Genomic DNA, 27,136 nt, shown 5'->3' on the forward strand with positions numbered 1-27,136 from the left:
TTGGCCGCATCGCCCATTATGTCCCAGTATTCTCCAAATTCAAGTTTTGCTTCTTCATTATCCCCCAGACATTCAATCTTCTCTTCCAAAGGCCCGACACCCTGTTGGGGGGGGGGGGAATGAAAGAAGAAGGAAAAAAATTAAAAATGAAGAATGAACAAATCTTAATTTTATTTATTTATTTATTGCATTCCTGCTCTTGTTTTAAAAAAAGGTGCCCAGTTTTGAGATTTGAGATTAGATGGTTTTTTTTTTAAAGAGGATTTCATGGATTTAATCCTTTGCTTAAATTTTATTTTACAGCCCGTTTGATGCATTGGGGAACTGAATAAATGAATAACAGATTCTTAATAGCAAGTATTTTCAATAGGCCGTTATTAATTAGTGCATGTTTTTGCAAGCAATACATTTTTTTTTGTGATGTGCAGTTTTGGTCATCTTTATTATTTCTGCACCCTCGTCTGTTCTTTAACGGGTGCCCTTTTGTACATGTTTGGTCCAACTGGGATTCAATTTGTGCATTATTTTAAAGTCCTGAAATAAAATCTTTCTGTAATAAATTTCTATGAGTTGGCACTAACTTGAGAGCACTTAATCCATTTGAAAATGTAGCTAAACTAAAACTACAGCTAAAACATTCAAAAAACAAAAAGAAGCTTGCAAATTAAATACTTCCCTTAATGCAAAAACTGGGTTATTGAGATTAAAAATCCAGACTAGGATTTTATTCTCTTGCAATGCATCCTGGATTTTTGCCTCGAAACACAATCTGGGTTTTTACCCCAGCAGAAAAAAGAGAGCAAAAACTCCATTTCTTTTCATTTATAAATGGAAATCCTTGCAACCTCAAGAGGCTGCAGGACGGGGCCTTTTTGGTGGTGGCCCCGAACATGGGAATTCCTGCCAAACGGAATTCCGAAACTCCAGAATTCTTTCAGAAGGATTTTAATCAGCCAAGAGGCTTCTTTTGGGCTCCCTTCTCCGAAACCCTGCGTCCTTGGCGGTCCTGCCTATCATGGTCTAACCTTGGCTAGGTGTGGCAGCCTCTGTCCAACCAGGTCTTTCAACTCGTTGGGTGTGAGACACTCTTTGCGCCCCTTGACGGCGTAACAGTGGAAATTGTTGATGACAATTTCGATGGCTCGTTCGACATCGGTGAGTTCTTGACTATCCTGTGATCAGGCAGGAGATGATGGGTGGGAAAAAGAGGACAGGTTGAGATCCATTCCCAGCCACGCACTCCCTGTGTGCACAATCGCTCCCGAAGTTGTTCAACCTGCCCGGCTTCTTCCTACACAACTGCACCCTCCCCGAAACACCCAGCTCATTAACACGTCCAAACTTTTTACGCCAAGGTCTGGGACACGGTTTCGCACTCGGCCTCTCCCCTGAGTCTCAATTGGTTAGCCTAGGAAAGCCACGGAGGATAATTTGCCCCACCATCACCCCGCAAATTTCAACAAAACAGAAAAAAGAACAAAATGAAGAGTGCAGAACAAGAGGGGGGGGAGAAGGAGCAGAACAATAGGGCGGGAATCCAATATTCTTTCGTGCGGATGCAGATATAAAACACGGTGGTTTCCTACTCTAAAATCAACCATGATGCAGAATATTTGTGTTGCAATGAAGAGTTGTTGACCGAGACCCAACGCACACCAAGCAAAACACATCAACCTGAGAAGCTACCTGGGCAGGTAATTCTTTCTGAGGCTTAACTGCCTCCTCTGGAGTTTTTGCAAGGAACGTGAGAAGCATCAAACTGGGAGGGACTCTCCTATCGCAGCCCCCCCAAAATATTCCTAAATATTCTGAAAGTCTTTCAAAGCACTAGGACGGTTGATTGAGTTTTGTGCCTTCTCCCAAACGAGTGGTGTTCCAGCTGAATCCTTCACCCATTTTCCATTTTTTAAATTGTTTTGGCTTAACACCAGCCAGGATGCCTCTCGATGTTGGCTGAACACAAGCCAGGATGCCTCTCAAGAAAGGAACGGTTGTTAGCGGGATGAAAGATGAATTGTTGAGGAAGGTATTTGGCCCAAACTAAGATCCAGGCTGGGTCCTTCGTATCTCCTGATCAAATCCACCAATTCCTCGTAGCATTTGGAAAGGGTCCCGGGTGTGCAAAATGTCATTTTAAAAAAAAAAAAAGAAGAAGCATCCATCCTGAAACATTGAGGAGATCTCAGCCTAGGAGCCAATTTTGCCCATAGCCAAAATTTTTTGCAAGATTAATGGCCATTTTTATTTTCCCAGAATGCCCTGGCTGCAGCATCCACCAGGGAGGATTGTGTGGGGGCGGGAGCGGGAAAGGTGACAAAATGCATACAAAAATTCTGCAAAATGGACTTTCTGGGGAGAAAGAAGAGGAAGAAGCAAGTAACAATCTGTGTTTTGAAGCATCTTCTGCCCAAACTTTGATTTTCGCCTCTCCTCCCCCCGCTAGTTCTTCCAAATAAAAAGGGCTGCCTTACTTATTCTTTCAGGCCGCTCCAAATCATCATAAATATTTGCACATTTTCCCAGCACAGGTGTGGTTCGTTTATCACCATTTAATTGCAAGATCTGCGAAATCAGATGATGTATTCACATGCTGAATTTGAGACTGATACAGATGCGAATTGTTTATTTTTATTTTTTAAAAAAGCATGTTTTCTTTTTGAATGGATCTGAAATCAAACGTTTGCAACACGGGACTGACAAACTTTCCCGGGATTTAAAGCAAATAATATAACAGACTTTAGGACAGAGATTAACCCCCGTCAGGATTGATTGATTGATTGATTGATTATGTCCCATCGTTTCTGATTTCTAGCAATCACGCAGATGTGTTTTCTCCAGGTGCCCCTATCCGACCAGAAAAAGCTACGTTGCTCCAATATATTCGATTATTATAAAATGGTGGTTAACCTTAAAAAAGCTTTGTCTTGAATCCAGTCCACTTGCTAAAGTTTCAAAGAGAGATAAAATGCACGATAGCAAAATGAAAGGAGGAAAGGTTAAGGGAAAGAGGATCCAGAAGGAGGAAAAATGAAAAACAAAACAAGAAAAACAATGAAATAAAATAGATGGACTGCCAACTGTCATCAGTACAGGTATAAATATATAGTAGAATAGCGTCCTACTCTAAATTAAAACAGAAGAGTTTTAATGAGAATCGGATGTTGGGGAAAAACTCCTTGCAGGCAATTTAATGGGAACATCCCTGGCAAAATTTCTGGGACCAAACTCTCTTAATCTTTGGTGATTTTTCTTAATTTTTCCCCTGGAATCGACCTTCCTGCCATGTAAGGCTCTTAGATCCATACTCTAACTAAGGACAATTGTGGAAAAAAAAATAGGGTTTTTTTTCCCCTAAACAATTCTCCACCAGGGTTTGAAAAGGTGCCACCATCTCTATCCACCTTCCTCTTTTGAAAATTAAATTTCTCCGCTCCCTCAAGCTCTTTTTAAAGGATGTGAGTCCCCCATCTGGAATTAGGGATCTAACTTGGGGCAACGACCTCAAACGGCCGTGGAGATCTTCTCTAAATGTCATCCCTCGCGATCGTTCCCCGGTTGCCTCTCAAGACTCCCAAACTATGCCCATCCTCTTCCATCCATTTTTTTTGTTTCTCACCCAAAAACCACAACACACAACCCACTCCACCCGTTTCCACTTCACCTTTCGCTTCTTGCCGCATCGACAACCCATCGCTCTCCTGACAGATCGGATCCTCGGTGTCTCGGCAAAATTCCCCCTTTGGATGATACGATAAACACGGGACGTCGGTCGGTTTTCTGTGAAGCTTCAGAAGTCGCTCCCGGCTTCAAGGGGTCTTCAGAAAGTGGGGTCTCCTATCACAGGGCAATGGAAAAGCAGAAAGGATCTTTGTGAGAAATGCTTCTTTTTGGAATCTGCATTCGAAACTGAACGAGTCGCACACCGTTGGATCGGCTCTGGGCTGCCGCAAGCAAGTTTGGAAAAATAAATTTGCCCGAACTTGTCCAACTGAGAAGATTCAGAGAGAAGAGAAGGAAGGTTGCCAAGAAGATGGGGAAGGGAAGGGAAGACCCTCAAATTCTCCTCTCGGTTTTGGGGAAGGGACCTTAAGACAGAAGGCCCACTTACCTGCTCACTGGAGATTGGATGTGCTGCTGTCGGTTGTCGCCTTGCCACGGTTTTATACCTCGGGAAGGTGTGTCCAAGAGACACCTCATGGAGGGAGCTGAGAGTTGCAGTTGTGGTGCAATCTTCTCCTTGTGCTGACTGGCCCCCGGCCAGAAGACAACGCTCAGACGCCACCCATTTCTCTGTCCTTACTCACAGCTCAAGGATGAGCCTGTTTGGAAGGGAGCTTCCTCCCTTCCCCCATGGTCCAAGATCACCGAACCTTTTGGTTGACTCCTAACCTCTTGAGATGTTGAGGAGAAGGACTCACCTCCTGCTGCTGTGGGGTAACTGCAAGCATATTAGCTCCATGGGAGAAGATTTGGGGACGCCGTGGTTTTGGACTTCCGCCTCATCCTTCTGGGAACCTTCTAGGAGAACCTTGCGACTCCTGGAGAGCTTGAGGTTGGACAAGACCCCACTAGAGATGTCTCTAGCATTGAGGGTGGCAAAGGAGCATGGGCGAATGAGGAAGTGAGACCTGTTCCCAGAGGAAGAAGTCTCTGTCTGACCAGTAGCCCTTTTTGGAAGTTCTCAAGAAGGTCCTCCTTACAGAAGGACATGAGCTGAGAGCAGAATTTGGAGAGCCCAGTGTTGCAAGCTCTCCACTCCTCCTTCCTAAAGACCTAAATAATATTTGTTTATTGGCTCTCTGATGTCCAGGAGTCTTTATCAGAGTTTGACTTGGACTTTGGGACTTTATTGTGAAGCAACTGGACAAAGCCTGAGCTTCTCTGGATAAATAGCGTCTCTCTAATGTCCACCTTCCAGGGTGTCCTGACAACTTCTCTCTGAGCTGTTTGGGGGGGGGTGTCTGCTAAATCTCTCCCAGCTTTAGCTTTGGAATTGGACGGTTCACCCCAAGAGCTGAGCAGGACCCCGGTATGAGGGGAGTGCAGCTTGTGTGGATTCTCACAACCGCAAGCAGTCCACAACAGTCCATTTAGTGACCGTTCGAAATCACAACGTCGCTGAAAAAGGTGACGTGTGACCTTTTTTCACACTTGACAACCCTTTCAGCCTCCCGGGGGTCCCGTAATCAAAATTCAGAGGCCGGTCAACTGACTCGTGTTTATGACAGTTGCCGTGTCCCAGGTTCATGTGATTCCCCCCCCCTTTTGTGACAGTGGGGAAGCCAGATTCATTTAACCAGCATGTGACTAACTTAACAACCGCAGGGATTCACTTAATGACAAGAGAGGTCGTAAAATGGGGCCAAACTCACTTAGCGACTGTCTTTGCTTAGCAACCGAAATGTGGGGCTCAACTGTGGTCATACGTCAAGGACTATCTGTCTTGTATGGAGTCTGGGTTGGCAAATTTGGCAAACCCGCCACTTCCAGGTGCCCAGATCCATGAGGAACTTAAGCATGTAAAAATATTGCCCCTGTTGTGATGTTTTTACATGTGAAGCACAAAGAAAGGGTGGGTCTCTTTTTTTCTAGAGGGGTGGCCCTCTCATGGGGAGGTGAGAGGCAGATTCCTGCAATTGGCAGGGGTTGGACTAGTTGATCTTCAGGGCGCCTTCCAACCCTGTTAAAATCTCAGTTCTATCAGCCATAAAACCTGAATACAGAATAACAGAGTTGGGAGGGACCTCAGTCTTCTAGTCCAACCCCTTGCTCAGAATACAGAATAACAGAGATGGAAGGGACCTTGGAGGTCTTCTAGTCCAACCCCCTGCTCAGGCAGGAGACCCTGTACCATTTCAGAGTCTCTATGATAGACCATAGTCAAGAGACGGACAAGGGAGCCCATCCATGCTCCTTGAAAATCAAACTTCACACTCGGCCCCCTTGTGAGTCCTTTTCCATGCGGCTTTGTGCGACCTGCGAGGTCAGCTCCCAAAGTATTAAACCATGGCTTGTGGTTTAGCATTGTTGCCTAACCCAGACTCTGTGTGTGTCTAACAAGCCATCACTGACTTGACCTATTGGGGATTTGATGCGTGGATTTCTTCTCTCTTGTCTTCTCTCTCTCTGTCACACCCGCCGTTTGGGATCAATTGCCGTGGGAATTTAGCAGCTAAGCCCGTCTCCATGGTCACCAGCGGTGACAGATCACCGCCCTGCAGACTGAAATTCTTTGGCACATACTTCAGCCTGTCAGAATCGCTCCCCATCTCCCGACGCGTGCTGCAGGAACTCCGGTGCTTCATATCCGGTGGAGTTGCCAAGACGGTTCTCATTCCTCATGACTCGTTGAGCTGGTCTCTGGCTTAGCTGCTCTGCCAAGGTTTGGTGGAGGCATCTCGGCAGCTTCCGATAGCTCGGTGGATGGTGTGTTGCCCCACCTACCTGGCCTGGTGGTGGGTGGGGTTGCCGCGTTCCGCAACTAGCATCGAGGAGACACAATCTTGAGGACCGAGGAATAAGTGAAGATGGGGAGATACTTTCCCCTGGGGCATCTGGTTGGTCCTTCCCACCTTCTCCTGCTAACAGTGGTTGGGTTTAATATCTCCTGGGTCAGATCTAAGGGTCTTTGAGGATGAAGACTTTCTACAAATATGGAAGGAGTTCTCTTAGAGGAAGATCTTTAAAGATCTGGCTTCATCTCACCACCATCCCTGGTTCCACCTGCCTGCGGTTGTCTACCTTGCTTGGCTCTTGACCCAGGGACAATCGTTTCAGGACCAGGGAAAGCTCCCAGAGAAGATTAGGACCTTCTTGGCCAAATAGACCTTCAGGATGGACCAAGACCTGGAGGAAGACTTAGGAGGGACCTCGAAAGCCTTGAAACAGGAATGAGGCATTCCCCCCCCCATCAGATCTTGGCTTCACTTTGGCAGGGATCTGCCCCCTCCTCCCCGTTTCTTTTGCGCACGCGCGCACACACACACACACACACACACACACGTAAAGCCACACTTTTCTTCCTGGTTTGACCATGGAATGCTTGACAACCAGCCATCTGGAATGCAAAGGTTTATTTGAACTTTAGAAAGCTACAAGAGGGTTTGTGACTCTCAAGGTCTTCCTGGTGGTGCCGTTTCCTGGCCCCGCCGTTTCTCCCGAAATCCCCACCCTTGACACACAGTCCACACCCACCATCCCATCTACTACTTCTTCTTCCCCACTTTCTCTCTCTTGAGCTCCTTGGCCAGCTCCCCAATCAGCCGCCAGTATTCGCCGAATTTCAGCTCCTTGTCGTTGTTCACGTCCAGAGTTCTCATCTTCTCGTCCAGGTCCCCCACGTTCTTCAAAAAAAAAAAAAAAAAAAGGCATAGAGGGGGGAATATATTTTTTTTAAAAGGAAAAACTTTCCCTTGTCGAGAAAGAGCAACACTGCGGATACTAGATCCAGAGAGACAAAAACGACAATGGAAGGAATAGGGGGGGGGGGAAAGGGGGGGGAAGAACATTTAAATAGAATATTTTATGTTGTCCTCGACTTACGAACACAACTGAGCCCAACTCTTCTGTTGCTAAGTGAGACATTTATAATAATAAAGCTGGAAGGGGCCTCGGAGGTCATCTAGCCCAACCCCCTGCTCAGGCAGGAAACCCTAGACCATTTCAGACAAATGGCTGTCCAGTCTCTTCTTAAAAACGTCCAGTGTTGGAGCATTCACAGCTTCTGGAGGCAGGTTGTTAATAATAATAATAAAAATAAAGTCGAAAGGGACCTTGGAGGTCATCTAGTCCAACCCCCTGCTTAGGCAGGAAACCCTATATACCATTTCAGACAAATAGCTTCCCCATTGACGCTGCTTGTCAGAAGGTGGCCGAAGGGGATCGCGTGACACCCCCCCAGGGGACCCTGCGACCGTCATAAATACGACCCCCTTTGGCGACCTTCAGACAAGCCAAGTCAATGGGGAGAAAAAAGATTCATTTAGCGACCGGGTGGCTAATTTAACAACGGCGATGATTCGGTCAACCAGCAAGCAGGCGGGCCTGGCGTTTCCACCTGGGGGCGGCTCTCCTGAACCTGGGGGTTTTGGCACCCGGAACATCTGGGGTTTCGCCTCCCACATCTGTTGGGAGGGGGAAGTCGGTGCTTCTCTCCCCCCCACACCCACCCACCCCGTTTCCCGCCCCCTCCCCTGTCCGTGCCCACCTTCATGAGGTTGGGGAGCTGCAGGGCCACCAGCTCCTTAAACTCCCCGGGGGTGAGGGTGGCCTTGTTCCCCTCCTGAGCCGCATAGTCGAAGAAGACCTGGATTATTTTGTGCAGGGCCGTCTCCAGCTCCGTCAGCTCGCTGCTGGCCATGGCGAGGGAGGGAGGGAGGGTGCTCCGTCTGCTGTCCGGGGGAGGCAGGCTGCCAGGGGGGGGGGAGAGAGAGAGAGAGTGGCGTGGGGGGGGGTGATGCAGAAGAAAGCCCTGGGGGCCTATTTGGTGGAGACAGCTTTGGAAAGCAAGCGGTCCCAGGGGATGCAGGAATTCCTCGGCTTAGGACCGCAGTTGGAACTGACAGGTCTGTCCCTAAGCGAGGGTTTATTTATTTATTTATTTAATCTGAAATCCGCCTTACATTTATTTCCTTCCTTCCTACCTACCTTTCTCTTTCTTTCATTCATTCATTTTTATTCTAATCTGTCTATCTACTAATCTTATCCATCCGTCCATCCGTCCATCAGTCTTCTAATGTATCTAATTTATTTTCTAACCTATCTGAGTCCCGTTGGGAGAAGGGCGGCATATAAATTAAATTTATTATTATTATTATTATTATTACAAATCCAATTTTTATGTATCTACTAATCTATCTTTATTCAGTCTGTCCATTTACTAATCTTTTTTGTCTTTTCCTTCCTTCCTTCCTTCCTTCCTTCCTTCCTTCTTTCTTTCTTTCTTTCTTTCTCTTTCTCTCTCTCTTTCTTTCTTCCCCTCTTTCTTTCTTCTTTCTTTCTTTCTTTCTTTCTTTCTTTCTCTCTTTTTTATTCTCTCTTTCTCTTTCTCTCTTCCCATCATACCTATTTACCATGCCCATCTGTTTGCTGGCTCTGTCTGTCTGCCTTTCAAACCCCAGGAAAGAGTAACTGATCCTCAGTGTTCATTCACAGGCTGGACAGGGCCACGCTCACTCTAAGAGCCACTGCTCTCAAAGCAACGGAAAACTTTGCCAAAAACAAAAAACAAAACAAGGAGAGGAAAAACTATCCCAGCCTAACTCCCCCCCCCCCCACTGCTTCCCGCAGCCCCACGGCCACTTACCCCAACCGTGGTCCCTTGCAAAGGAGTCGTCCAGGTGGGGAGGTGTGGGGTGCCTTTTATAGGGCCAGGATCGGGAGGTGGGGAAGGGAAGGGCTGGTCAAGTGGAGTATTCGGTTTCTCTTTCCACTCTCAGTTGCTCACCGCCTGCTCTCTCCTCCCCACTTGGCAAAACTCCTCCGAGCCTTTTCACCCATAAACAGAGTTTTCTTTGGAAACTCTTGATTCCAAACCAGAGTGGCCGGGGCTTAAAAAAAAATCCTCCCCACCCCCACCCCCCCAAAAACCCCACCCTGCAGAACAAAATTGGACTTTGTGCAGCCGGGCAAACAGGCGCATAAGGGGGCATTTGTGTGAGATGTTTGCAACCCTGGGACGGAGCGTCCCGTAGACAGGAAAGTGTGTTTCGGTTTTTTCCAAGCAGATCGGAATTCTCTCTGGTTTGGCCCAGGGAACCAGGAAGGGAGAGACGAGTCTTGTTTTTAGCAAGAGATGGAGAAACAGGATGTCCCAGCTGGTGGGGTTGGGGGCCAGGCAAATTATTCTCAAATTATTGGGGGCCTGATTGAAAGTTTCCCAACTTTTCCTTGAGCAAAATCAAGGGCGTTTCCTGACGTTCCAAAGCTGGACCTGATTTAGCCAGGCTTAAATGTGGCTTAGGAAGGGAAGGGAAGGGAAGGGAAAAGGAGAAAGGAGAAGGAGGGAGGGAGGAAACAAAAAAGAAAGAAAGAAAGAAAGAAAGAAAGAAGGAAAGAAGGAAAGAAGGAAAGAAAGAAAGGGAGCAAAATAGGAAAGGGAAGGGAAGTGGGGAAAGGGGAAAGAGAGTAAATGGATGAAAAAAGGAAAGGAAGGGAAGGGGAAAGAAAGAAAGAAAATAAGGAAGGAAGGAAGGAAGGAAGGAAGGAAGAAAGAAAGAAAGAAAGAAAGAAAGAAAGAAAGAAAGAAAGAAAGAAAGAAAGAAAGAAAGAAAGAAAGAAAGAAAGAAAGAAAGAAATCCTGCGTGAATTGATCTCCCAGAAAAGGGGGATCTGCTTCTGCAATCTTGCCCACCACATTTCAAAAACAGCTGCCCAATTTCCCCTTTAAGACTTGCGGTTTGAAGCAATGAGTCAGAGAGGCTGCTTTGTAAAAACAAAAAACAAAAAATAGCATACATTTCTCTCTCTCTTTTTTTTACTTGGCGGCTGAGAGATGAAACATCCCTCCGTTGAGTTGGACGGTTGAGTCATTCCCCCCCCCCCAGAAAAGCTGCCTGCTGTCTATCTCAGGTTAGTGGCAGATCCGAGGAGCCTCCAGCCTCAGTTGCAGTCTACCTCTGAATCCGTAATCTGGAATAATTCGGGGCTGTTTGCACCGCAAGGGAGATTTTTGTGAGTTCCCAGTTTATTCCGATGGGGGAAATAAGAGTCTGGTTGGGTTACAGCTAGTTTGGGGCATTCTGGGAGTTGAAGTCCACCCGTCTCAAAGCCTGCTGGCTGGGGCATTCTGGGAGTTGAAGTCCACCCATTTGCAAACTTTGCCAAGGTCGAGAAAGACTGCGGATCAGTTTATTCAAGAGATGCCTCCAAGAGAGGAGAGAAGGGCAGGCCTTCTGCACATGCTCAGGGACACTCTTCTCCTCCAGCTTCCTGATGGGTAGCAACGCACTAGGGCTTGCAAGAACAGCAATGGCATGGTTCTGCTAACTGTCGTATCCCTGCCCGGCTGGGCCCGGACCCCTTTTTTCAGATGACCTGAAATTGTGGGTGCACATGAAGTGGCCCCACTAGCCACACCTGTTCCGTCTCTGTCCCCCCCCCACGCAAATATTTCTGCCTATATCAAGTGCTGATTAATTTTTCCCTCTTCTCCTCCATCCCCCTTTTATTCCCTTCTCTTCCCCCCCTTTTATGGCTGGGGATATAGTGGGGTGCCCCCTCCCCAAATGCCCTTTTAAGCCCCCCTGCTGCAATTACAGTGAGGAGGGGGGTCTCCTCTTTGCCCCTCCACCCACCCCCCCGACCCCAGGCCCGAAATAGCACCAAGGCAACATCAGCCAACACTCCGGGAAGGATGTGATGCCACCCACTCAGGAATGCCTTGACGTCACCCGCCCCACCTCTCCGTGCCCCCCGGCAGGAGGGCGCCCACACCATGGGGAAGCCAACCGGCTGCATTGCTGGCATCCCACGCCGTGCACAGCCCGGGGTTGGCAGAGTGCGGTTTTTGGGGTGGGCGAAGTCACCCCACTGGGTGGGTTTCAAGAGGAGGGGTGTCAGCCTGGGAGGGGGGGGCTGTGGAAGATTGCCAGCTGAAGATGGGAGGGCGGGGTTTAATGGCTGGAGGGATGGGGCACCCCTCGTTTGAGGGCGGAGCCTCGCCCCGGGGAGAAATTAGGGTGCTGGGGCCAGGTGTGTACCTTCAAGGGGAGCAGCCTGGATGGAAGAGGAGGTGTCTGCCTTGGCCAGATCATGTTTTGGGAGTTAAAGCATGAGGGATGGAGGGAAGGGAAGGGAAGGGAGGAAGGAAGAAAGGAAGGAAGAAAGGAAGGAGATAATAGATAATAGAAACTAGAAAGGTAGGAAATAAATACAAAATAGGATGGATGGATGGATGGATGGATGGATGGATGGATGGATGGATGGATAGATAGATAGATAGATAGATAGATAGATAGATAGATAGATAGATAGATAATAATAGATTAGATAGACAGACAGACAGACAGATGGATGTAATTGATTGATAGTAATATAAACTAGAAAATATACTAGATAGACAGACAGAGACAGACAGACAGATGTATCTCACCAGATCCTACAAGCTCCAGTCACCCCCAAACCCTCCTCCTCCTCCCCAACTCTCTCCACCCCCCTCTGACCAAAGCCCCTATCCCCCCCCCCCCAAAAAATCCTGCGTTCTGCCCCCGGTGAGCCCGACCTCCCCATTTGCTCAGCCTTAGAGACCCAAAAGGGAGCCAGGCCAGCTTCTGCCCCACCCAGTTCAGACTGGCGGGACCAACTGGTTTATCCTGGGCTGCAGCCAGCTGCTGCGGGGGGGGGGGAGAGGGAGCCTCTCTGAGCTTCCAGATGTTGGGGCTTGCAGTCCTCTCCCAGAGGCACCCGGTGCTTGCCCAGGCACGCCCGCTCACCCTTGACACACCTGGCCTGCCCGCCGATGATTTTCCCAGGCTGCCTGCCCGCCAGACACAGGCTGCGTGCCAGGGCAGGTCTGCAGGAGAAAACGCACCCTGGATGACTGATGAGGCAGTGCGGTGTAGTGGTTAGAGTCAAGTCTATCTAGGAACGCCAGTTGATGGCTGGAGAGCCTCAGCGGGGCGTGTCAGAATAACAGTCGGAAGGGACCTTGGAGGTCTTCTAGTCCAACCCCCTGCTCAAGCAGGAGACCCTACGCCATTTCAGTCAGGTGTCTGTCCAATCTCTTCTTAAAAACTTCCAGGGATGAGGAATGAATGAATGAATGAATGAATGAATGAATGCATGAATGAAGGAAGGAAGGAAGGAAGGAAAGAAGGAAAGGAAAGAAGGAATAGATAAGGGAAAGAAGGGAAGGAAGGAATTGATAGGGGAAAGAAGGGAGGGAGGGAGGGAAGAAGGAAAGGAAAAAAAGGAATAGATAGGGGAAGGAAGGAAGGATAGTAGAATAACAGAATGAAAGCATTGGAAGGGACCTTGGAGGTCATCTAGTCCAACCCTCTGGTCAAGCAGGAAACCCTACACCATTTCAGGCAAGTGGCTGTCCAGTCTCTTCTTAAAAACCTCCAGTGTTGGAGCACCCACAACCTCTGGAAGCAAGTTAGCCTCTTTGGGGGCTCCTCAGAGGGCATCTGGCTGACCCAGCTCAGCTCTCCCTAGATGTTTCCGCTGCAGCCGTCATCAGCTGCCCAGCGTCCGAATTTTGATCGTGTGACCACAACGGTGTGAAAAACGCCCACCGGTTTTTCTCGTGCCGTTGTAACCTGGGACAAGTCACTAAACGAATGCTGTAAATCGGGGACCCCTTGTGTTTGCCCCCCTCCCTGCAATGCAAAGGAGCAGCCCCCTCCCTCGCTTTTATATTTTAGGAAACAGGTTGACCAGCTCCCTGCAGGGACCGCAGTACAATTGCGCTTTTGTGTTGTGCCACCCGGCCGGCCACAAGAGGCAAACAAGCCATCATCTGTCTCCACGGGGCCCGGCTTGCCAGACCCTCCCGATTGGTCGTCCCCGGTGGGGAGGGTCCGGGGAAGGTGGTCCGTGGCTTGGAATTTAGGGCAAAACTCACACCCTGCTGTTCCTTCCATCCCTCCAGCCAGCCAGCCCGCCTGCCAGCCCACCACCCTCCCGTTCAGTAAGTCCTTTCCGTTTAAAGGGCAGCGAGGGTGGGGGGTCGCCTAGTGGTTAGAGTCTGCCACCCTGGGCATGTTTCTATCTGCCTCCCCTCTCCCCCCACCTCAAAAACACCCCCCAGATTTTCCAGCTGGGGGTTGCATTTATTATTATATTAGTCAATGCAAACTTTACCAAAGATAATTTGGGGGGGGCTGGCAGTGGTGCAGAATCTTTGTCTCCCCTCCCCTCTCCAACAGCACCCAAAAATGACATTTTTAAGCTGAATTAAAACTTGGATTTTAAGTTTAATTTTTTCCCCCTTTCCAAGATGGGTGGAATGGGCAAGGACGGGGGTGGGGGGAGAGAAGAAGGTCCACCGATTCGGGAAGGGTACGTTAACCATTGGACCTGCTTGTTGAACTACTAGCTGGTTTGAGGAGCCAAGGTTAGCGTAAGATCCCTTGAGTAAGCAACTCCCCCGAAGTTAACTAAGTTAGCATCCCCCGCTCAGCCGTGGAAAGCGAAGCTTAACTGAGGTTTGAACTAACCGGGGTTAGCTTGCAGGGCAGACCCAGAATCTTGGTTTTTTTCATCGAAAGAGCAAAATGAATTCCTGTCCTAGGCATGCAAACCTAACTTTGTGGGGGGTTTTTTTAAATCACATTTTCTTCCTGTTCAGCCAGGTTACACGATTTTAAATGGTGCTTTGCTTTCTGATTAAGAGTAATGAGGTGTTTTTTTAAAAGGAGACATTAACTGGTTTTAATGAGACTTTATTAATGAGACTTTATTTATATAAATGTGAGTCCCCCAAAAATGTAAAATAATTCAGCGAATGATTGAAAAAAGAAAAGTGGCTTCTGAAAAAGTGAGGGGGATACGTGTATGGTATGTGTTGAATTTGTTGAATCGCTTGTGTTTTTTTATTTAAATGATGGTTACAAAAGCCCGTTTCTCCATTCCCAAGCACGACTGGAATGCATGATTTATTTATCATATATCAGCTGATACAGACAGGAGTTTGAAGCTCTCCATCAGCCTACGTGTCATCCCCATAAGCAATTAATACTAATAACAATAATAACAAAGCCCTGTGTCTCCATCGAGCTTACACAAACGTGAAAAATATTACAGGACAGCAGAAGAACTTGGCCAACACCCCAAAAAGAGTACGTTACAAAATGCTTCTTCTCCGTGGTTGGTTGATACCAAGTGGAAATCGAAAAAAGAACCGGAGTCTTAGCACTAAAGCACTAAAAATTATTATTTAAAAAGAGAGAATCAGAGTCTGCAGATTGCAGGTTTCATATGTCATTTTAGACCCCGACTTTTAAATTGGTGATTATTTGGGCTCCGTGAGCCTTAAGCATAAACTGCTGAAACCCAGGTTGCCCATCCAAAAAGAAAAAAAAAAAGAAAAATTGGAAATTTGGGAGGGGGGCTGGAAATTTTGGTTAGGAACAACAACAACAACAAAAAAAATTAAACCAGTATCAGTAAACTCTGGCGAGATGCTTGTTTTATTTTAAGGGAAGGCGGGAGGATAAGAAGAATACATCCTGTTTTAAAATGACCCAAACTCAGCACAAGAAATGTGAATATCCCAGGCAGAAAACAACTGCTGGATTTAAAAAAAAATAAAATCAGATATGAAATTGACAAGGAAACTGGCCATCAACTGGCCATTAATTTGGCCAGTTTGGCTGGGCTTGGATTTGAAAGGCTGAAAAGTGCTCGGCTCCTTTTATTTGCAAAGTTTGGAAAAGTTTTGAAACAGCTTTGAAAAAACCTTTGCAATTTCGCTGGCTCTGCCCTCCAGCGAGAGTCTTTTCTGATTTGGGGAGGAGGGTTTCAAACCCCCCCAATTCTTGGTCCCGGTCCTTGCCCTGAATTGGGTCCTTTCGGTCCAGTTTCCTCCCTGTTCAAAAGGCCGGCAAACTTGTTGGTGCCACCCGGCCCTGAATGGATCCTTTGTTTGGGCAGAGAGGAAAATGTTGTAAACAGCTTTTGATTGCGCCTCTGTCTCTCTCTCTCTCTCTCTCTGTGTGTGTGTTTGTTTGTTGGTGTCTGCCTTGCCCTCCCTTTCTCCGGTTTGATTCCCGGCATGCCCGACTGAATTGAAGAAAAAAGAAAGAATAAGCCACTTGCGTCCAAGATATTGGAAAACGGGTCTTCCGGAATGAATACGGAATAACAGAGTTGGAAGGGAGCCAAGAGGTCTTCTAGTCCAACCCCCGGCTCAATTTCATTTCAGACAAATGGCTGTCCAATCTCTTCTTGGAAAACCTCCAGTGATGGAGCACCCACGACTTCTGGAGGCAGGCTGTTCCGCTGGTTAATTCTTCTCATTGTTAGGAATTTTGTCCTTAATTCCAGGTTGCTTCTCTCCTTGGTCAGTTTCCATCCGTTGCTTCTTGTCCTGCCTTCTGGTGCTTTGGAGAATAGCTTGACCCCCAACTCTTCTTTGGGGCAGCCCCTCAAATATGGGAAGGCTGCTATCATGTCCCCCCTAGTCCTTCTTTTCATTAAACCGGACATACCCAATTCCTGCAACCGTTCTTCCTATATTTTTGTCTCCAGGCCTTTCATCCTCTTAATTGCTCTTATTTGCACTTTTTCCCCAAAGTCTCAACATCTGTTTTCTAAAGTGGGGACCAAAACTGTCCCCCTCCCCTCAAGCATTTTGGCAAAATTCCCAGGTGAATGCCCCAAAAGATATATTTTGCAGGCAGGGATTTGGGGTTGATTTTTGTCGGGCCAAATCAATCAAGCCTTTGTGGGTAAGGCTGGGTGGCTACGGGAACATTCCAGATGGAGGTTTGCGGCCGTCCTGGGAAAAAAGAAACGGTCGGAGCTGTTCCACAAGAACCAAGTTGCTCAACTCTTTTGGGGACAGGAAATGAAAGAAAGAAAGAAAAGAACTGAAAGGCCAGCAGAATTCAGACGGCTGGAATGAGGGCCCGGCCCCAGCGAATAGCTGAGATTTATCGCTTGCAAAATCAGATTTCCAGGTTGAGAGGTTGGCAGAGGCGGGCGCCCCCTGGTGGCGGATGGCTGGTGTTGCATGGAGGGTATTGTCCAGGTCAGTTCTCCACTTACGACCCAAAAATCTCCGTTGCTAAGTGAGACATTTGAGCAGTCACTAAACGAACTATTGTAAGTCAAGGACTACCTGTATGATCTTTTTTTGGCGCAAGATTACCCTTGCCAACAATAAAAAGGGGATATTTGCGGAAGATTCTCTGTCTTTAATGTTCTTCGGCCAGTTCATAACTTGGAAAAAAGTGGTCGTAAGTCGAAGGTGACCTGTTCTTCTGCCTGAGATGTTCTCGCGGTCATTGGCTCCACCTCCTGAGCTGCCCGTCCGCTCAAGTCTCCTCCCCTGGGTTGGCTTTCCCTTTTGGCTCCGCCTCCTAGCCTGAGGGTCCTTTCGGTCTCCAAGCAAACCGATCCGCAGCTCTACTTTATCCATCCGGGACTCATTTTCGAGATCCCACCTGGAGTGGACGGAGTGGACCTTGAACTGGCCTGAGCTGATTTTTGTCCCTGTTTAGCCCAGGACAAAGTCAACAGCCTGATTCATAATTCATTCGGTCTCCTGCATGATTTATGCTGAAATATTCAGACCTTCCTGTCCCGTCATGCGAACTCGGATCCTTTGCTCGTCCAGGGATCCAGTTTCGCGGTGCTTCCGTTCTCGTTCAGGGTGGACGGTTTTCGTTCCACAAAGACCCTTTTCATCCCGGTCATCCGAGCGGCCTCTGGGGACGGTTCCCCATTGTCCGCTTGGAGCTGGCGAGAGACACTTGATCCCTCGTCTCGTATCTTGTATCGGTTACCCCTTCGCCCAGGGAGGCAGCCGTGACGTCCCAAAACCTCCCTGGACACACAGGCAGTCCTTGTCGTACGACCGCGATGGAGCCCCCAATTTCTTTTCTTGAGCGAGACATTTGTTAAATGAGTTCTGCCTCGTTCTATGACCTTTCTTGCCACTGTTGTTAAGGGAATCACTGCAGTTGATAAGTCAGACGGTCGTAAAGCGAATCTTCTTCCCCATTGATTTTGCTTGTCAGATGGTCGCAAAAGGGGGATCCTGTGACCCCGGGACTCTGCGACCGTCGTAAATAGGAGCCAGTTGCCAAGCATCAGAATTTTGACCACGGGGATGCTGGAACGGTCGTAAGTGTGAAAAATGGTCCTAAGTCACTTTTTTCAGTGTCATTGTAACATCAAACAGTCACTAAATGGACCGTTCTAAATCGAGGGCTGCCTGTGTCCGATTCATGGTTGCGGAGCTGACTGAGGATGCCAAGAACGGCAGCTTGGAAAATACGGATCTCCCCAACTTCGCAGCGAAGGGAGTTACAGGGAAGTGAATGAGTGCTATCTTTCTCTCTCTCTCTTTCTTTTTTTTCTCTCTCTCTCTCTGTCTCTCTCTCTGCCCCTCCCTCTCTTTCCCTCCAAGATGGTCTTTAGGCAGACAAAATCAGGATATTTGCAATACAGGTAAGCATCCTTCAGCACCCTCTCTCTCTCCCCCCCCCCACCCGCAGGTGCCAGGATGTCGTCGCAGTTGGAGACGGCCGTGGATAGTCTCATCTCCGTCTTCCACAGCTACTCCGGCAAGGAAGGGGATAAGTACAAGCTGAACAAAAAGGAACTGAAGGATTTGCTGCAGAATGAGCTGGGCGGTCTCTTGGAGGTAGGAGAAAAGTGTTTTTTTTTCCCCTGCCTTTTTTCTTCAATCGATCAGAAAAGAGAGAGAAGGGACCTCGGAGGTCTTCTAGTCCAACCCCCTGCTCAAGCAGGAGTCCCTCTATCATTTCAGACAAATGGCTGTCCACTCCTTTCTTGAAAACCTTCAATCATGGAGGGAGGGAGGGAGGGAGGAAAAAATAGCAGAATAATGGTTGAAAGGGACCCTGGAGGTCATCTAGTCCAACCCCCTGCTCAGGCAGGAGACCCTATACCATTTCAGCCAAATGGCTGTCCAGTCTCTTCTTGAAAACCTCCAGTGATGGAGCACCCACAACTTCTGGAGGCCAGCCCTTCCATCCATGGCTAGAACTCACAGCCACCTGGCTTCTAGGCCAGCATCTTAATTGGACACCAAAATAGCTCCCATTTACTTTCTTTTTGGACTGGCTTTGATTTAGATAGCAGGGCATTTGCTATTGCTATTGACCATTCTCCAGCCGGATGGGGCCGCTCAGAAAAAAAAACAACACCAAGGTCAGTAAAGCCGCCCAGCTTTTCCACAAGGGGAGCCTTCAGGAGGTCTGTGTAAAGCTGGGCGTGCTTGTTGTCTAGCCTACGATGTGCTGTGCAAAGGCAGTCACCGGCTTCCTGCAGTAGGGACTTAACCAAAGCTCTCGCTGCAAGCCAGGGAATTCTGGGAAATAAAGGCGGGGTCTGCAACGAGCCCATTTCCCAGATTATCAAAAGGAAAAAAAAATTACAAGTCAGAATGTCAGGGAGCCGGCGTGAGGGCTGGGGGAGGGCCGGATCCTCTGACTCCGGGATTTAAGTGGATCCCGCATCCTTCTTTTCCAGACCCAGAGAGACCCGGAGGTGGTGGACAAGATCATGCAGGACCTGGATGAGAACGGCGATGGCGAGGTGGACTTCCAGGAGTTTGTGATCCTGGTGGCTGCCTTAACCGTGGCCTGCAACCCTTTCTTTTCGGAGGGCACCTAAGCTGCGGTCGTGGGAACGCAAAGCTTGGGAGTCGGGGGGAGGGTCCAGCCCCCCCAGCGGCTGTTTGCTGCCCCTTTGCAAGGCCTTTTCCCTTCTTGCGGCTTCTCTGCCCAGCTGGGGCGCCAGGGGAGCACCCCCCAAAGTGCCGTGTAGCCACCTGCTGAGACAGCGCTGCTTATTAAAGCCGTTGAGTGAACTCTGCACATGTTCTGGTCTGTTGTAGGGCAGGGAGAGCAGGGTGGGGGCCTTGGGGAAGAGGGGGGGAGGCAAGCCGGGGCTCTTAAGACAAAGTGGGGAGCCTTGGAGAAGCAAGGAGCTAGACCCAGGCGCCCCTGGAGGGGGTGGTGGAGGGGTCTGGAGGGGGGGTGTCTTGCGGGCACACTCACAAAATGGCCCTGGGGGGGTTGGCCAGCTAAAAATGCAAAAACTGCACTGTTTTCCACACTGAGACAACTAGCCAGGCTCCAAACAGGCTCTTTGGGAATCAATTCAGACGTTTAAAAGAAAAACAAAGCAAAAAAAAAAAAACCCTCTTAAAAAGTTAAGTTTCGGGGGGGGGGGAAACAATTCTCCCATTCATAAAAAGTGGCGCCCCGCCCACAGCCTCCAAGAACCGCCCCCTCGCAGCCCGTGATGAATGGAGCAGGCTGCGGAAGAAGTGTAGCTCCGCCCCTTCGCGGCTAAACGAAGAGCTATTCGTCGCTCGGCGCCGTTCTTTCCACGCGCTATGTATATATATATAAAAAATGCTCTTTGCGCCTGCGCGCCTCGTGGGCAGGGCGGAGCCGCCTCGTCCCTCCGCCGGCGCATGCGCGAGCCCTGAAGAAAGAAAAGCCTGGGCGGCGCCATTTTGCCGGGCTCTTTCTGAGGAGAGGTTTGCGAGCCGGAGAGGCGGAGAAGCCGGAGCGGAGAGCGCGTTGTGCTGCTCCGCAAACACGGATAGTGAAGGAAGAACCACCACCGCCACCATCTTGGCGTTCAGGGCAACCGACGGGGCCGGCCGGGCGAGGCCGGAACGGAGCCTCCCGTCGCAGCCGCCGGCAGAGTCGCCAAACAAGCAGGGCGAGCCTCGCCCCCGACGGTGAGGGCCGCGCTGGGTGGGTGGGGGAAATTAAAGGGGCCTCGGGGGGCCGTTGTCCCACGTAACCGGCTCGAAACGCGGCCTACCGGAAGCGGGTGGGTGGGACTTCCGGTAGAGCGGGACGGCTCCCTTGACCCCCTCCCTCTCCCCATCTGGCTCTTAAAGGCTATTGTGGGGATTGCAGCCCTTCCTCTCTCGGGGGAAGATGGGAATTGTAGTCCAGCTTTGCTTGGAGGTGGACTATGGGAGGACCCCAGCCTGGGACGGGCTTGCTTATGTTGGATTCTGCATCGAGGGTTCCTGAAATTTGCCCTACAACAACCCTGCAGGGTAGGCTGGAGGGGAGAGGGGAGGCCCAAAGTGGCCTGAGGCGCTCCTGTGGCTGCTGGCTTCAGAGATGGGGATTTTAGTGGGCAGCTGGTCATTTTCTTGGTGGTCCCTAGGAGTCAATAATCAAGAATATAAAATAAAAAAATAAAATGGAGCCAGTTTGGGGTGGTAATTAAGACACGAGGCTAGAAAGTAGGAGACCGTGAGTTCAAATACCCAATCACCGGGAGACGGTGAGTTCTAGTTCCGCCTTAGGCAGGAAAGCATCTAGGTAACTTTGGGCCTGTCCCTCTCTCAGCTGGACCTACCTCCCAAGGTGGTGGTTGTCAGGAAAATAGGAGGAAGAAAGTGTCTTGGATATGTCTGCCACCTGGAGTGATTTGAAAAAATAAAATAATAAAGGCAGGATATAAATAATTGGGATCTTTTAGTAACCTCCTCTTTTTTCCTGCAGGTTCTGGGCACCCGAGATGGCCGCGCAGTCAGTGCCGAAAGTCGTGCTTAAGAGCACCAGCAAGATGTCTCTTAACGAGCGGTGAGGAACACAACGGCCACCTTCAGCTCATAAGATCTTTTTTCTTTTTTTACGTTCTTTTTTTTTTTAGTTTTGTCACTCTGTTTGGCATCCAGAGCAAGAGCGGCCTTTGCGATGCTTGTTCTCTATCCAGAGGCAGCCGAGAGTGGCGGGCAGCTCCCCGCTGCCCTTCGATCCCGCGGCCTGCCGTGGTACACCAGGTTGAAAGGGCAAACGTGTCGGTCTAACTGGCAAACGGTCGTGTGGTGGGATGTGTCCTGAGGAAACTCCGTGCCCTCCTTTTTTTCTTCCACATGTGTTCATATGATAAGAGATGAGCCTGCAGCGCGGTAGCATGTCACCGCAGCTGCGGGAGGCTTCCTGCCGTGCCCGAGGCAGACGCGCCACCCCGCGTGGTCTGTGCTGTAAGAGGCAGGCAGCTGGCCGCTTGAACCAGCCCTAAGGCTCCTTGGAGGCCTTGTAAGAGGCAAGTGCTTGGCTCCATCACCTGCTTCCTCTCCTCTGCATGCCTTCCTCCTCCGTGTCTCTGTGAGTTCAGATGTCCGACTGTCGGCCTGAAGCTTCTGCTGTGTTCCCCTTCTGTCTTAAACTATATTCCTAGGTTCATCGCCCCAAATCTCCAGCAGGAGAGAATTGTGACCCAGCAGTTGTGAGAACTTACCTGTAGGAACACCGGGATGTTTTCACAGCATCCTTTCTTCCCCTGGAAAAGATCATTACAGCCAGTCCTCGGCTTGCAACAGTTTGTTCAGTGGCCGTTTGACACTGACAAAAAGTGATTTATGACCCCTTTTCACACTTAACAACTCTTGCAGCATCCCCCAAGGTCAGGTGATCAAAATTCAGACACTTGGCAACCGATGGTCACTGTGTCCCAGGATCACGGGATCCTTTTTGCCTTTTGCAAAGGCAGTGGGGAAGCCAGGTTCACTTAACAGCCATCTTCCTCACTTAACGACTGCAGTGTTTCACGTAACAACGGGCGAGAAAGGGGCAAAACTCATGTAACTGTCTCACTTAGCAACGGAAATGGGCCTGGTTGTGGTAAGACAAGGACTGCCTGTAGTCTTTTTTTTTCTGGATGTAACCGGCGACTTGATTTCCCCAAAAGCCCATCAGATCCAGTTGGCAAAGCTCAGGGATCTGTCTCATTTCGGCCGAGACCTTGTTAGCCTCTGCTCCTCTTTCTACCAGTATCCTGAAGCAAACGGGGGATAATAAATATTCAGTAAGTCTTGTGGGCCCTCCTGATTTATGTTACCTTTTGAAATCCCAGAGGTGATGTTGAAGGTACACCACAAAATGCTTCTTGTACGATGATAATCCGATGCACATTTTATGATGTTTTTTTTAACTCTGCTGCATAGACCAGCTTGAGCAGGAAAAGGAAAGGGAGCTGAGTTGATGGTTTTATGCCAGTTTTAGGCCCCGAGGAAGGATGGTGGCGTTGAGGGGGCTGCAGGGTTCTCCATTCTTCGATTTTGATCTCTCTCTCTCTGTCCCAAGTCTAGAGAGTTGCAGCTTTGGGAGTAACGTAGCCCTTCCACTCTCCAAATCTTTTCCTTCCTTGTCTGCTTGGGACCCCCCCGCCTCCCTCCCCATCTCTTCTCTGCCATTTCTGCTTCGCTCTGTCCGTTTCCCACCTTCGCCTGATTTTATTCGGACGCCCGTCTCTGGGTTTCATCCAAACCCCTTTGAATGTTGTGTGTCTTTTCCCCCCTCTTCCCCCGGCACGCTTTGTGGAAAAATGAGGAAAAACCAAAAAAGAGTTCCCATTACGCTTTAAACGGGATCTTGAGTGTGTAACCACCTTATTACGTTTATAAAAAAAAAAAATATCGTGGGATGCAGCTGCCCCCCCTTGCTCTGAGAGGGCTGTGGAATGCCGGTTAAAAAAAATGGGTTTATAATTGAAAGGTTTGTTTTAAACACACCCGTTTTGTTCGACCTTGAAGCTTTACTAATATGCTGAAGAACAAACAGCCGATCCCGGTGAATATTCGAGCTACTATGCAGCAGCAGCAATTAGCCAGTGCCCGAAACCGGAGGCTGGCCCAGCAGATGGAAAACAGGCCTTCCGTCCAGGCTGCCTTGAAACTCAAGCAGGTGAGGAGGCCGGCAGAGGAGGAGAACCAGGCGGGGACTCTTCAGCGGCTGGAGGGGGGGGGAAGAAGGACCAGGGAGGGGGGGGCTAAGTTGACCGGCCCAGATTGGATCCTGCAGGGCTAAGTTCGGTCTCTCTCCTTTCAAACATAATTGGGTGAATTAACCAAAAAAAAAAAAGGGCAGTTTTTCTTCTGTGGAATTGTCGGGTTGCGAGAAAGCCGGAGAGCGATTAGTTTATGAATGAAAGCAGCCGCTGTTCTAAGCTGTGCTTTTAGTTGCTGGAGATTTTGGGAAGGAAAATGCAACGAAAAGAGTCCAGCGAGAGAGGTGGAATCCCATCCCGTCCCCAGACAAGCTGGATTTTGTTTTCTTTGCATTTCAGACAGTTGGTTAAAGTGGCATCTCCCTTGCTTGGTGATAATTTGGGTTTTTTTTTTTTTTCCAAAGGGGGGGGAATAGTGTTTTTATCACTCGGGGCTCGTTCTGTAATGTGGCAGGGACAAATTGCATTATGTTCGTGCTTTTCCTCCCTGCCAGCAAAGAGGCATCGGGAAGGTTAATGTTTTTTTTGGGGGGAGGGTTCTTTTTTTTCTATGAAGCTGAGTCAAGCCACTCCTGATTCTTCTAGCTGAGGTCTTCTTTCCTTCTCTTCTGTCCTTTTGGGGATGGGATGCTTTGTCCCAAAGGTGCTTTTTTCTTCTTTCTTCTTCTCCTTCTCCTCCTCCTTCTTAAGACATTATTTTTCCCTTTGAAAGCCTTTTGTTTCTCATCCAACAAGCAGCTTCATTTCTAACTGACTGGTGGGGAATGGAAGGATTTACGGCAGGGTCTTCAAACTTGGCCCTTTTATGACTTGGCCCAGAATTCTGGGAGTTTGAAGTCCACAAGTCATAAAAGGGCCAAGTTTGAAGACCCCTGATTTATGGATTCAAAGGGGGGGGGACCTAACTCCTTTTTTTGGGGGGGGAGTGCCTTTTGGGACAGCCGGGACCTGGATGATTGACAATCGTCTGAAGCTCAACCCAGAAATTTCTGCCCACAAAGCTCGTACCTTAACCAGGAGGGGCTTGCCAGTCTCCCCTTTTGCTTGCCCTCCAACTGGATTAAGAGTCTGTCGTTCGGCCCCTCAACTCAGATTTCCAGAGCTGATTTCTTCCTGCGACTAAAGTCAGCCGTGTGAGATTCTCTCCTCCTCTCCTCCCCCCCCCCGCCCCAGTGATGCTGCTAATATGCAGATTTCTGCCTTATAGGTTACATAAGGTAGCTCACCCCTCGGTGTGCCATTGCACGTTCTGCTTTTGTCCCTGCTGCCTTTGCCCTCCTTCTAACTCTCCCTTCTTCCAGAAGAGCTTGAAGCAACGTCTGGGGAAAAGTAACATCCAGGCACGCTTAGGCCGGCCGGCGGGACCCCTGACTCGTGGAGGGTTAGGAGGACGGGGGCTGCCGATGGGGTACAGAGGCTTGCCCCGGGGCGCCATGCGTGGGGGCCGTGGCGCACGGGGATTTCTGCGCGGAGGGATCTCCCTGCGAGGTGAGTACCCTTGGGGGGGGCTCAAAAAAAGTGGCCTCTTCGTGCCCTTTGGCAGCAAGACTTGAAAGTTGTGGTTTTTCTGGGCTTGTAACGCGTTGCCGTCTTAGTAGCTTAGGAGTTACAGGTTGTTACGGGTCGTAAGTCCTCGGCTTACGACCCCAATCGGGACGCGAATCTCCATTGTTGAGCAGTAAATCGTGCCTAATTCTGCAGCCTTTTTTTGTTGTTGTTGAAAAGGGAATCACGGCAGCAATGGGGCGGTCGTTAAACGAGTCTGGCCGCTCCCATCGGCTTTGCTTGTTGGAAGCCGGCTGGGACGGTCGCCGGTGGCGATCACGTGATCCCACGACGCGGCCACCGTCGTAAATCCATGCCAGGGCCCGATCGGGTGACCGAGGGGACATGGCAGCAGTCGCAAGTGCGAAGGCTGCTCGCGGGTCACTTTTGCCAGCGCCTTTGTGACTTCAAGTGGTCGTAAGTGGAGGACTCCCGGCCATTAACAAACCTGAGGGTGTGATTGGGGGAGTGGCAGGAGGGGAGGCCCAATTCTTTTGAATTAGCCAGGAAGCTTTCTTGGCATCTAAACAGGGCCCAGCTTGTCGTATCTTTTTTTTGGGGGGGGGGGACAGAGAGAAACTTAGAGGTGGGGAAATTCTGTCATTTTGTGTTGTTTTTTTCAGGAGAATTGGGGGGTGGGTTGAGATTCTTTTGGGGGGGGTTGCCATGGAGAAGATGGGAACTCCTACCTAGGGAGGCTTTTTTAGGGGGGGGCATATAGAGATGGTTTGAATTTACTGACAGGGCCGTAAATCTCAAAGAGACCCTCTGCGTGGACCCTTCCCCTCTCCCTCTTACAGGACAGAGCTTGCTCCGGGGGGGACGGGGGATGGCCCCCCGGATGGGGCTGAGGAGAGGAGGCATGAGGGGCCGAGCGGGGCCTGGCAGGGGCGGCCTCGGCCGAGGAGCCATGGGACGGGGCGGCCTTGGCGGCAGAGGTGAGTGAAATGAACCCCGAAGGATCGTGGGGGGGGGGGCTGTCTCCAAACTCGGCCACTTTTTAAGCCTGGCGAACTTCAACTCCCAGAATTTCCCAGGCTGAGGGATTCTGGGAGTTGAAGTCCAGAAGTCTTCAAGCCAGGCCAGCTGAGGAATCCTGGGATTTGAGCGATAATAAAGATAATATCCCGAGTTTATGCTCTTCAAAATAGCTGGGGGGTCGTTGGGTCGGGCCTCCCATGCTCTCCCTCCCTCCTCGCGGCCTTCTAACCGTCTCTTCTCCCCTCCAAGGACGCGGCATGGCCGGCCGGGCCAGGGGCGGCTTCGGGGGCCGCGGGAGAGGCCGGGGCCGGGGTAGAGGTGCCCCTCGCCCAGCGCTGACCAAGGAGCAGTTGGACAACCAGCTGGACGCTTACATGTCGAAGACGAAAGGACACCTGGACGCCGAGCTGGACGCTTACATGGCTCAGACAGACCCGGAAACCAATGACTGAGACTGGAAAGGGGGGGCTTGGTGGGGGGGCACGGGGTGTGTGTAGAATGGTCCTCCCTCCCCTCCTGGCAGCCCAGAATTGCCACCAGGGAGGACCTCCGAGGCAGAAATGTAGAAAACCCAGGACCCCCCTATCCCTTTCGAACGTTTCCTCTTTGATGTTTTGACCTTTCTAAAGGCCTCTAAACATTTGGGGGGGGGGCTGAGCAGCTCCTGTTGGTCCCCCCCGTTTTTATTAGCCAAGCAGCCTTGTCTCGCCCTCCCGGGGACCCCCATCTTCGCCCCGCAGTGGAGGAACAACGCATGTCTCCCCCTCCCCAAACACCCCTCCCAAAGGCCAGCTTTGAGGGAGGGGATCTGCCAAATCGGAGACCCTCCCACACTTTCCTGCCCAACGGGCCGTGCTGTGGCTTTGTGGCTGGGAGCTCCAGGCGTCGGGATCCTTCCCTCCCCCAGGAGAAAATGAATTAAAATCCGGCCCCAAATTTAATTCTCTAAGCCCAACAGCCCCAGAAGAAGCCGAGAGGGGTTTTTAATTATTATTTGTGCGTTTTAACGGCGACTTCTCACTGACATGTTCTTGGGGGGGGGGCATTGGGGGCGTTTGGGTTGCCAAGGAGACGGTTGCTCTTCCTCTCCCCCCCCTCCACCCTCCCACCCTCAGGATCTGCAGTTTTGTGAACTCTGTTCTGAACGGCATCTTGTAACATCCCGGTTTTTCTGTAAGAAACAATTGCGGGGAAATGAAAACTTGGA

At 49.9% G+C, this 27,136-nt stretch overlaps 4 protein-coding genes across 7 annotated transcripts in view; 2 read left to right on the top strand and 2 right to left on the bottom strand.

Moving 5' to 3' along the window:
- Positions 1–4,200, bottom strand: part of LOC107285219 (protein S100-A14) — a 4,842-nt gene extending 642 nt beyond the window's left edge. The window contains exons 1-4 of the mRNA XM_015813390.1: positions 4,109–4,200; positions 3,662–3,834; positions 1,026–1,172; positions 1–101 (exon numbers count right to left, since the gene is read on the bottom strand). The exon at positions 1–101 is cut by the window's left edge and continues 642 nt beyond it. Coding sequence (XP_015668876.1) covers positions 1–101; positions 1,026–1,172; positions 3,662–3,691 — 278 coding nt within the window. The 5' untranslated portion in view covers positions 3,692–3,834; positions 4,109–4,200. The remainder of the gene's footprint in view (positions 102–1,025; positions 1,173–3,661; positions 3,835–4,108) is intronic.
- Positions 4,201–7,056: 2,856 nt separating this feature from the next.
- On the bottom strand, positions 7,057–8,373 carry S100A13 (S100 calcium binding protein A13). The gene is made up of 2 exons (XM_015813391.1): positions 8,207–8,373; positions 7,057–7,343 (listed from the first exon to the last, which is right to left on the bottom strand). Exons 1-2 carry the CDS (start codon positions 8,357–8,359, stop codon positions 7,206–7,208), a joined length of 291 nt encoding a protein of 96 aa, XP_015668877.1. The 5' UTR covers positions 8,360–8,373; the 3' UTR covers positions 7,057–7,205.
- Positions 8,374–10,653: 2,280 nt separating this feature from the next.
- Positions 10,654–19,504, top strand: S100A1 (S100 calcium binding protein A1). Of its 2 annotated transcripts, none has more exons than XM_015813392.1 (3): positions 10,654–10,671; positions 18,165–18,313; positions 19,165–19,504. In XM_015813392.1, the coding sequence occupies exons 2-3, from the start codon at positions 18,173–18,175 to the stop codon at positions 19,306–19,308; spliced, it is 285 nt and encodes a 94-aa protein (XP_015668878.1). In that variant the 5' UTR covers positions 10,654–10,671; positions 18,165–18,172; the 3' UTR covers positions 19,309–19,504. The 2 variants fall into 2 exon arrangements, with proteins under 2 accessions (XP_015668878.1, XP_015668879.1); XM_015813393.1 differs by lacking the exon at positions 10,654–10,671 and adding an exon at positions 13,625–13,630.
- Positions 19,505–21,189: 1,685 nt separating this feature from the next.
- Positions 21,190–26,381, top strand: CHTOP (chromatin target of PRMT1). 3 transcript variants are annotated; one of them, XM_015813394.1, is made up of 5 exons: positions 21,190–21,254; positions 23,210–23,360; positions 24,705–24,891; positions 25,749–25,886; positions 26,179–26,381. In XM_015813394.1, exons 1-5 carry the CDS (start codon positions 21,190–21,192, stop codon positions 26,379–26,381), a joined length of 744 nt encoding a protein of 247 aa, XP_015668880.1. The 3 variants fall into 3 exon arrangements, with proteins under 3 accessions (XP_015668880.1, XP_015668881.1, XP_015668883.1); XM_015813395.1 differs by having other exon boundaries at positions 24,708–24,891; XM_015813397.1 differs by lacking the exon at positions 25,749–25,886 and having other exon boundaries at positions 24,708–24,891.
- Positions 26,382–27,136: the final 755 nt, after the last annotated feature.

The sequence above is a fragment of the Protobothrops mucrosquamatus genome, unplaced genomic scaffold (genome assembly GCF_001527695.2).
Source record: "Protobothrops mucrosquamatus isolate PMUCROS unplaced genomic scaffold, P.Mucros_1.0 scaffold154, whole genome shotgun sequence".
Lineage (NCBI taxonomy): Eukaryota > Metazoa > Chordata > Lepidosauria > Squamata > Viperidae > Protobothrops > Protobothrops mucrosquamatus.

Coding starts and splice junctions, on each gene's coding strand:
- S100A13 (XM_015813391.1), bottom strand. CDS start 8,359: ATGGCCAGCAGCGAGCTGACGGAGCTGGAGACGGCCCTGCACAAAATA. Junction 7,344..8,206: donor AGCTCCCCAACCTCATGAAG/GTGGGCACGGAC, acceptor TTTTTTTTGAAG/AACGTGGGGGACCTGGACGA.
- S100A1 (XM_015813392.1), top strand. CDS start 18,173: ATGTCGTCGCAGTTGGAGACGGCCGTGGATAGTCTCATCTCCGTCTTC. Junction 18,314..19,164: donor AGCTGGGCGGTCTCTTGGAG/GTAGGAGAAAAG, acceptor CTTCTTTTCCAG/ACCCAGAGAGACCCGGAGGT.
- CHTOP (XM_015813394.1), top strand. CDS start 21,190: ATGGCCGCGCAGTCAGTGCCGAAAGTCGTGCTTAAGAGCACCAGCAAG. Junction 21,255..23,209: donor AAGATGTCTCTTAACGAGCG/GTGAGGAACACA, acceptor TCGACCTTGAAG/CTTTACTAATATGCTGAAGA. Junction 25,887..26,178: donor GGGCGGCCTTGGCGGCAGAG/GTGAGTGAAATG, acceptor CTCCCCTCCAAG/GACGCGGCATGGCCGGCCGG.